General features: G+C 35.6%; 4 protein-coding genes across 4 annotated transcripts; 2 read left to right on the top strand and 2 right to left on the bottom strand.

Moving 5' to 3' along the window:
* On the top strand, nt 1–915 carry LOC123274571 (transmembrane protein 145-like; the record flags this gene model as incomplete). Its single annotated transcript, XM_044742255.1, is given in 2 exon segments — nt 1–550; nt 630–915. Coding segments are annotated over 2 exon segments (817 nt in total), but the record flags the coding sequence as incomplete, so codon positions are not given.
* A 105-nt stretch (nt 916–1,020) lies between these two features.
* LOC123274574 (FAD-linked sulfhydryl oxidase ALR) lies at nt 1,021–2,477 on the bottom strand. Its single transcript, XM_044742257.1, has 2 exons — nt 2,268–2,477; nt 1,021–1,600 (listed from the first exon to the last, which is right to left on the bottom strand). Exons 1-2 carry the CDS (start codon nt 2,352–2,354, stop codon nt 1,196–1,198), a joined length of 492 nt encoding a protein of 163 aa, XP_044598192.1. The 5' UTR covers nt 2,355–2,477; the 3' UTR covers nt 1,021–1,195.
* Nucleotides 2,478–2,586: 109 nt separating this feature from the next.
* LOC123274570 (pentatricopeptide repeat-containing protein 1, mitochondrial) lies at nt 2,587–4,843 on the top strand. The gene is made up of 3 exons (XM_044742254.1): nt 2,587–4,216; nt 4,288–4,593; nt 4,659–4,843. Exons 1-3 carry the CDS (start codon nt 2,798–2,800, stop codon nt 4,779–4,781), a joined length of 1,848 nt encoding a protein of 615 aa, XP_044598189.1. The 5' UTR covers nt 2,587–2,797; the 3' UTR covers nt 4,782–4,843.
* On the bottom strand, nt 4,842–9,919 carry LOC123274569 (protein virilizer). Its single transcript, XM_044742253.1, has 3 exons — nt 9,700–9,919; nt 9,495–9,607; nt 4,842–9,249 (listed from the first exon to the last, which is right to left on the bottom strand). The coding sequence occupies exons 1-3, from the start codon at nt 9,751–9,753 to the stop codon at nt 4,929–4,931; spliced, it is 4,488 nt and encodes a 1,495-aa protein (XP_044598188.1). The 5' UTR covers nt 9,754–9,919; the 3' UTR covers nt 4,842–4,928.
* Between the last annotated feature and the right edge of the window lie 129 nt (nt 9,920–10,048).

Raw genomic sequence — 10,048 nt, 5'->3', positions numbered from 1 at the left:
TTTGCTTGTAAGTTACAGCCTCTACGTATCATTTCAATTACGCGAACGACGCCTGCTTCATGTAACATACAAATTATTTATGATTTCACTGATTTACCAATTAATTGGAATCAGCCTTGAAATTTATAGTCTCGCCTATCGTGGCGCAACAGGATTCGAATCTCGTCGAGCTGAACTTTTTGGCAATCTCTTCGAATTATGTGCAGAAACGTTGTTTACTCTGTTGATACTCCTTCTGGCCCTAGGGTACACAGTAACTAAAAGTGTTCTATCAAACAAACAATTATGGTGTCTTATTTGGTTCATTGGAACTATTGTTTTCCTGCAACTGGTGCTTTTTATCTATGAAGCCGAGGTCTTTGATCCTGGATTGGTTCTTTATATTTACGAGTCACCTCCTGGTTTCGGACTTATGGCTCTCAAAGTACTCGCTTGGGGTGTCTTTGTAGCCTGTTGCTACCGAACCAGCCGTAAAAGCAGCACCAAGTTTCATTTTTATGCTTCATTACTGTCACTCGGGTCCGCGTGGTTTCTTTGTCATCCTCTCACGGTAGTTTGAATTAATTTTACTTCGATAAACATTTAAGTAAAATAAAATAAAGTAATAATTAATATAACTATATTTTCAGGTACTTGCAATCACGTTTGCTGTTGATAAATGGGTGAGACAAAGTGTTGTAAAAGGTTGTTCACTGTGGATTATCTTTGTTGGACACGCAATGTTTCTTTACGTCACACGACCCACATCTTCCAACGAACGTTTTCCATTTCACATAAGAACATGGCAAGTGGTCCCCATCGCCGTTGGACAAAATCATAATTATGAACCAAGGAGAGGTGGTACTGCTGCAATTTTTACTATAAACTTAAATAGGAATCGCGCAAGACCCGCATAAAATTAATTATTAATAATAATGAATTAACAGTGTGTAAATAAATTATTTTTATGAATGTGCTTTAAATTAACGTTTTAATAATAATATTAATTGTAAATATTTAAGAAATTATGTACTAATATAATATATACCTTGCTACTTCGTTGTTTATTTACACAAAAATTATTATCGACATGATAATTTATTAGCAATAATACTCAGCGAAGTTGATTTTACAAATAATAGTTGATATCATTAATTTAAATGTAAGTAAAATATTTTTATATACAATACATAATCATTAAGAGTTGATTGTTGATTTAATCACAGGAACCGTCGAGCCAGCCATCTCTCCATCTCTGATTAATAAGACGGCAGTCGAAGATTGGTTTGCCTAATTTTTTATTCACCTCATTATGGGTGTCGCACAACCACTGGTTCAGCTGTTCCTGCGACGCTACTTCAGGTGGTCTTTTCTTTAACTGTTCTTGTAAGTCTTCCCGACACGGAGCACAGGGATAAAATTTTGAAAATACATTGAAAAACGTTTTCATATCATTAATTTCCTGAGTTGTTGGCTTTTCTGGATAATAAGCTGCCATAGTATGTAAAAATGACCAAGTCGCCGAGCCCAATTCATCTTTGTCAAGGGGACAATTTTTCATTTTTCGTTCTGCTAAGACCAGAGCTTCTTTATACTCTTCATTTTTAGCAGATTTTTTTTCCTGTAAATAATATCAATTAGTATAATTATTTTCAAATGATTCATTTTTCAATTCAAAACAACAAAAGACGCAAAAAAATGCACATTATGAATTTTAAAAATTTTCTTGTATATTTTTAAACAAATTTTTGGTAATTATTTACAAGTGGGATCAACCCCATTTTGGGCCATAACTAGGTGAAAAATTAACATTTGTCAAATTCTTTTTTTTTTTATTCTGGTTGTTTTTACGGCGCGTTGATGATAAAAAATGTCGTGAAAGGAAAAAAATAAAGATTTCGATAGCTTTTTGCCTTTAAAAGTTGGAAAAAATTTTGGCTCTCATGTATTTGGATAAAAGTTCTATTTTATCTTTTTTTGATGTTATTAATAGATATTTATTTTTTTTTAAAGTACATAAAAAACGAACAATTTAAAAAAAAATTGATCAATTTGATTAAAAAACAAAAAAAATAAATAACATGGGCTAGCATGGGTTGACTCCACTTATAAATAATTACCAAATTTTTTTCATAATGAGTTATTTGTTTATAAAATCAAATAATTATCACGTGTCTTTTTTTTAGATCATTAAAAATAAAAAAAAAAAAAATATTAAATTATTTACACTATTGAATAAATTATTTTTAGTAGTTATTTTTTGAATTATGAATGATGAAAATTATTACCTGCTCCGAGTCATACGTCTTTTTTTGAAGTTTAGCCCAAGATTTAAAATCCACACAAGTTCGGCAAGGTTTTTCATGGATATTCATGGTTTCTTTTATATAAAATGATTAAAAAATTTTTATTCAAAAATATAATTTTATCTCAATATATTAAACTGACATTGACTACATAACCATCACATTGTAAATGGGAATTGTGAACGTGTGCGCTCAGTTGAGTTTTTTTTTTTTTTTTTTTTATTGACGCCATAGACTAAAAAAATCTTGATGAGAAAGTTTAATTAAGTTTTTTAACATTGGTGAGAGTTAGTACAAAGTTTCGAGCGTTACAATTTGAAAATTATTGTTACATCAAATGAAATTGTATAGTTAATGTTTTAAAGTACATGTGATACGTTAACCTTAAAACCCGAACATTAAATACACTTATAAATAACAATGTTTAGTTGTTATTAAAAAAATATATATTCAATTAAAACGGGAAAATATAATAAAAATTATTAAAATATCTGAATAGTATAACTGTCATAATGTTTTCAGCAAGATTAAAATTACTTAGTTATGGAATAAGAGCAAGTAATTACTACAATCTAAAATGGCATAAACAATTGGCAAAAAATTCACTAGTTCACAACATTTGTGATTCCAAGTTAAGTATTAAAAGTATGAGCTATGGTACTTGTTATAAAAATTTCAGATTTTATTCCACCGAGCCTGAGCGATTGATAGAACCGAAAAATCCAGATGTGTTTGGAGAGATAGGCGGCAATCAATATGAGGAAGTTGAGTTGGATGAGGACGAGCGTGAGGTTGAGGAATTTGACAAGCATGAATCAAAGCTGCCAAGAAGACTGAAATTGAGTCCTGGTCAATATGCAAATTTAATAAAAGAACACATAACTCGCGGTGATTTAGATGAAGCGTTAAAGGTACTTGACCTGGTGAAAAGTAATCGTGATAAACCGACAACTTTCATGTATAATCTTCTCATCCGAGCGTTCGCGGTTCAGGGCAACCTAAAGAAAGCATGGAATTTGTATAATTCTATGAAAAAGCGAGATTTGAAACTAACCGGGGCGACTTACACAAGTATATTAAACGCTTGCTCTAATTCCCGGTACAGTGCCATGGCTTTAGAGACCTTGGAGAAACTCCGTGAAGAATTTTTATTGAAAAATATTGTGTTGAATGAAACACATTATAATGCGATGGTAAAAGCCTATGGGTTTCACAATCGGATGCTAGAAGCTTTTCAGCTGGTAGATGAAATGATTGACAAGCGAATACCTGTCGGAGAGGCTACGTTCAATTCTTTATTATTCGCTTGTAATTCTGATAAGGAAGCAGGGTTAAAGCATGCTTTAGTTGTTTGGCAGATGATGCAAAAAAGGAAGATAAAGCCAACACTACTTACATACAACTTGCTGCTACGTGGAATTAGAGAAACTAACTTGGGTGATCTTAAAATTAATGATAAATTTATAGAATATCTTGATGATTGCCGGGTTCTTCTAAATAATGATGGTCCAGGTGATTTGCTAGCTAGCCCTCCAACTGTCTCGTCCCTTGTTATCAATTCTATGCATCTACTTGAAGCACCGGAGGGCCAAGTTGGTGGCAAGAAGAAAAAAGAGTTCGGATCATCGGATAGGGCGACTGCGTTAGCTAAGCCAAAAGAGGTAAAAGATATTTATTTGAATGAAATTCATAAAAAGAACAAATTGATACTTTTTGGTGGGTACGAAGGGTTCATTGAACGCATGGAGCGTGACAATGTAACACCAGATGTAAAAGCGATGACAATTTTGATGGAGATAGTACCAAATTCAGAGGCTATTGAAAAAAATCTCATCAGTTTGGCGAAAAGGAAAAAAATTGAACTTGATATTGATTTTTTTAACATGCTTATAAAAAAGAGGAATCGGCGAGGAGCTTTTGGAGATGCTAAAGTATTTAATTTTTTATTTATTATTTATTTTAATTATTAAAATTTTTATTTATTAAAATTTTCATATTTCAGGCTGTGCTCGATGAAATCCAACTTCGTGGTCTGACTCCAAACATAATTACCTGGGGAGTACTCGCTCTTGGATGTCATACGCGTAACGATGCTATAGCACTTCTCGGTGGAATGGAGTTATCTGGTCATGAGTTGAATGCAGTAATCGCTGGTACACTTATTGCCAATGCGACGATGACGAATCATTTTGTCTATATTCTTGATATAATGAATATTTTATCGAAAAAAGGAATAAACCCATCTCCAGAATTATATGATATATTAGATAAATTTCAACAGAAGATATCAAAAATTGTTTTAAAAAAAGTGAGCACAAAAATTTTTTCTTACTTATAATATTAACTATTAATTATATTTTTTGTGAATTTCAGGTAAAATCAAAACATTCAGATGATTCACGTTACAAAACACTATATTCCAAATTTAACTTACGGTATACAAATTTGCAAGAACAATTCGGGCGAGTTAAATATGACATGAGAACAAAGAGATGAAATTATGAAGTAAAAAATAAAATCACATAATTATATAATTAATTAATATGTACATATAATTTTTGCATTAAAATATTATTACAAAATTAAAAGATTGGATATAAATAACATTATCCATTTATTGTAAATATTTAATCAATAATTTATCTAACGCATGTACGGAGGTCGTGGATCCATCCAAGGACGACATCTTGGTCCAGTGATAACTCCTCGAGGCGGACATGTACCTCGAACACTTAATTTGTTGTAGCCAGTAGGGCCGGTAGGTTGTGCTCCGCAGGTTTCAAGTGCCACAAAATCGTCCACGTGAAGTGAAGGTGGTCGCGAGGTATTTGGTGGCCTCGATCGGAATGGATCAGCTCCTCGGCCAACTCCACCAGAGGCTAAACCACCTCGTGAACTGACGAATTGCGCGCGACCCCGCATCGGGGAGACGAAAGGCATTTTCGTTTTAGCCGTAGGAACAGTCGGTGGCTTCTGAAGCTCGCGGTTATCACGAGAATTTTCTTCCTTTGTTTGTCCTGACTCCAAGATGTTGTTCGATAAAGTTTTGGAGCATAGCATTTGCGTTGCATTGAATAAATTAAAATCTGCTGGTAATAATTCAGTAGCTAGCGCTATCAAGTCAACAGTAGTTTCCAGGGTACCAGTACCAATGAAACGTTTTCGTGCTCTCGGTAACGGTGATCTTGATCTTTTCATCGACCTTTGGGAGAATTGATTCAATAAAGCGTCAGGAGTCGGCAAAAGAGGCTCAAGCATCTCTGGAATTGGCTCTTTTTCATCTTCAATTGCTTTTAAATCGCTAACTAAGTCGGAAGTACCAGGTACTTTTTCCAGCGGATGTGGATCGTTTTTATCCCACATGATCAAAGTCGCCAACTGAGACAGCCGGAGATATAATGATCGCTTCGAAGATTTTCCACATGTTATTAAACTTTCCAAAAAGGCAACTGTGAGTGTCGGATTTATTTTCTTTTCTTCATCATCTTCCATTGTCGCAACATGTTCTAAGAATGATTTCAGCGTCCCTGGATTATTTTCTAGACAGCTTTTCACGTGATACAGACCGTAGTTGTGCTGAGTGAGTGATAAAAAAATACTTAGTGTGCTTTCCAAAACAGACGACGAATATTTAGTGGCATTGGCAAGAATATCAATGAGGACAGTGATAATAGACAGTAGAGGTTCCTTACTAGGGACTGAGTGTGTCAATCGAATCTCAAAAGGTTCAATATGTTCCTCTTGCATAATACTCAGAGTATAATCACAGAGTGTATTAAATATATCTAATATTTCAATTTGTACATTTATGTCTGTGGTATTTTTTAACGCCGTACACATCATATCAACCACTGGAATATATTTTTGATCTGATTTTACTTGTGCGCGTGATGTTGGACTCAATAGAGTTAATAGCGTGGCTTTTACTGGAGCGTGAAGCGCTAAATCTCTCACAAGTGCCAATGTTGGTCTGTGATTTTCTAATGAAGAAGCTGCTAAAATTCTGTCGAGAAGACACCGACCCACAAGCAGCGCAGTAGGAGCCGCTAAATCACTCAGCTGTTTGCAAACAGTAGACAGTAATGTCAACAATGTTTCATTCCAACTGGCACAGAGTAATCTCAAAGTTTCGGCGAGATTTACTGCTTGGGCCTGAAGATGAGCTGACCATAATTTTCTTAGTCCCAGAGCACGAGCTGTGTCTTCGTTTTCTACCATGTCTTCGAGGTCCAAAATAGGCGGTAGCAGTCTTGAGAATAACTTCAAGCCAGGAATAAAATTACTTGGGCTGGAGGAAATCATTTTTAAAACTTCACCGAGCATCTGAGTCCAAAGAGATTTAGCGACGTTGCCTGCGCCATCAGAATCTACTGCTCGGGTAAATAACAACAAGGTTTCAGCAACTTCATCAGCTAGAAGCCGAATCAATTGAGTGGAGTTTGGTATCGCGTCTATCAGCGCGTAAACTCCTAGGAGAGGTACGACGGGAGTTAGATCTTTGAATTCAGTTCCCATACACTTTACTAATCGCTCTAAGAGAGCGCGAGTCAATTTTACGCAAGGAAGTAAAATAGATAACATCGACAAACCACGACGACCAGTAAATAATGATGCTCTATGAACGTATGGCTGCTGGTAAAAGTTTGTTAAACTGGTCATTACTGCTACCAAAGCCGTCAGACCGTCAGCAGCGTATAGTTGAGTTAAAGCATTTCTGTGTTTCAATTCGATATACGCTTCTGTTGGATCCATATCACAGTTGGATGGAAATATCAGGTGATGAAGAATTCTGCAAGCCGTGATAAGTTCTCCGGGAAGTGTCGGCGCTTTGTCGGCGTATTTTCTAATTGTCGATACAAGTGTGAAGACGTCTCCGTGATTCCAGTTACTGTTTGGCGCTGCAATAGTCAAATAAGATATTGCGTCACGTAATTTTCCCTGACTGCGTGCTTCCTCGAGTAAAGACGCAGCACGACTTTGCAGGACCTCTACTTCATCTGAGTAACGAATCATGACGGTTATTAACTCGGCTACGAATTCAGACAACTCCCGGTTTGACAAAAGAGGAATTAAAATGTCAATAAAAGAGCCTATGGATAAAACTTTAATTATAGCTCGTAAACCTTCCGGAAACGTCAGAAACGAGTGAAGTTTTTTCACAACTAGCCAGTCTTGTGTCGATGAATTTTTCAGTAGAGCGAGACACTGAACAACTTGAATACGCCAGGCTATTTGCGCACCCAGGCCTGGTTTGTCGTATCTCAAGGCTTTGAGGATCGATCGAGTAACTTCTGACTCCTTGAAAAGATACCACAGACCATCTTCGGTGTCAGCTAGATGATTCAAAAATGTTCTTGTCGCTTTCATGAGGCTTTCCGTTGAATCTGGAGACACTAGAATTAGAAAAATTCTCCGTATTAAACCGTAATGGTGAAAATAAGATATCAAATGTTTCCGAGGGTTCCTATTATGCTCTCGTTCGAATTCCATTTGCATTCTAGCCGGCAGTTGTCTTTTTGGTTGAGCCATAAGCGTTGGAGCACAGGCGTATGCTTGAGTCAATTCAAGTACGGCTATTTCTGTCAGTCCTACTTCGTTGATCTCTGATAGCAATTCATAGACATGAATTTTTCTAAGTAGAGAAACCAGCGCGTACTTTAATCTCGCTAGTTTTGCCTCGTCTAACATTATCAAAGTCAGTTTGTATAGATTGTTATCTGACTTTAAAAATTCTTCAACAATTTTAGGGCTTATTAAAGCGGCGTCAAGCGCTCTTAAAGCTGCTAGCTTTACCGGCAAGGCGACGTTCTCGCGGGTACAGAGTGTCAAAAGTTTTTGTGGAGCTTCGACTTTTAGGAGAATAGATGCTCCATCTTCAAGAACACTCGCTGCTTCTGCTAGTCTAACCCCTACCTTGACATGACGAACTTTGTAAGCCGGCTGAGGTTGAGCGCGTGCAAGCTCCATGTCTAAGCCTGCGTTGACAATCTCAGTGATATCCTGCAGGTCATCGTTGTCTGCTTGAAAAGAAGATCCAAGCAAAATGCAAAGAGTCTCGCAGCTATGCACAAAAACTTCTTTTTCTTGACCAGTTACATTGTTAAAGTTGATGACAGACTTAGCGAGGGATCTAATAATTTCCCGAGTCTTTTCGGCATTGTCTGCAGTATCTTTTTCAATTCCTCGAGGAGGCTTTTCAATATCCAGAAGATCTGGAGGTTCAATCATGTGAATGTCTTCAGGAATATCGCAAGTAAAATCAACTGACGGCGGTGGTAAATCGTCGGCCATCAACTCTTCATCCGAAAGAATCGGTTCGAAAGGTTCAATAGCTTCAGTTGTCATTTCTTCAACTTCTCTTTCGGCTTCTTCTTCCTCAGCAGAAATAGACTCGGGACTAAGAGACACAAGAGATTCAGCAGGTGGTGATGAGGGTCTTTTGACCGGTTTCGGTGTCTCTTCCGGTGTTTCTTCAGACCATGGCTGGGATTCATTTTTATCCGGTTCACTTACCGAAACTTTTAGGGTCGACTCAACCGTTGCTTTAGGAGCTGGTACCGGTTTTGGACTCGTCGCTGGTTCTGGTGCTGTAAAAGTAGCCGGCGCTTGTGAATGATTCTCAAAATACCAGTCCGGTTGCTGCTCAGTTGTTTGCGAAGTTGACGGTTTCGGCTCTTGTTCAGGTACCTCGACAGGTACTTCTTCTGGCGGTGGTACTGGAGTTGGGGCTTCCGGAGGACTGACTACAGTTTTATTAAGACTTCCATACACCGCGAGTGTTATTGTAGTGTACCATCCTTTTAATATCAGACCGTCGGTCAATATTTGCTTTTTGTCACATTCTAATTGTATATTAACATTTTGTTTGTATTCCAAACCACCCAGAGATTCAAACGTTGGAGCACCGGGTTTGCTGTAGTTATTTACGAAGAACTCTATTTCAAATTGCGACGGGTTTGTAGCCCTACAGAAATAAAATTTGATTTATTAGTGAATATATTGACAATAGTTTTAAATTTAATGAAAAATTTTTTTTAAATAAAAAAATAAGTTTTAAATGAACTGATTAGAAATTTTTTAAAAATTTGTTTTGATCGTTAATACAATTTATTAAGCAATTTTAATCAATGATCAATTATTTTTTTTTTTTTGGTTAATTTTTACTACTTTCGCTATCATATTATATAAATTATAAACGATTATATTTACCCCAATCGTACACCTCCAGGAAAATCAGCTTGAACTCTCGCTCCAAGAGGTATTATTCTTATTTCACTAATATAAACCGGTTTTATAAATTGCACAAGATCAAGATTAAGTTCCTGTAAAAAAAAAAAAAAAAAAAAGTAAAATTAATTACATTAATTTTGCTTATATTTTTATTTAAAAAAAGTAAATATTAAAAAATAAATACCCCAGCTATGTCGTGTGAGAATGTGTCAAAGAATATCAACTCAACATTATCCATGTTGACAAAATTTTATTTTACAAAATTATATTTCTTATTTTATTAAAAATGATAATATTTATAATTTTATTTACACATATTATGTACTTTTATTGATAATTTATCAAATTCAAGCTTGGATAGTTTGTAGTTTATAAAGCTACATAAGATCAACTAAGCCATCACCACAAAAATTACAAATAGTAATTAATGGTTATGTTCAACTGTTCAAACAGTTTTGTTTTCAATACGCGGTGAGAATTAAGTCTGTTTGTAACAAATTTTGTTTTCACTGAGAAATCAATCCAAGAGACAT

This window comes from Cotesia glomerata, unplaced genomic scaffold (assembly GCF_020080835.1).
Source record: "Cotesia glomerata isolate CgM1 unplaced genomic scaffold, MPM_Cglom_v2.3 scaffold_43, whole genome shotgun sequence".
NCBI lineage: Eukaryota > Metazoa > Arthropoda > Insecta > Hymenoptera > Braconidae > Cotesia > Cotesia glomerata.
The sequence above is the reverse complement of the archived record's forward strand: the minus strand, read 5'-3'. Positions and strand labels throughout refer to the sequence as shown.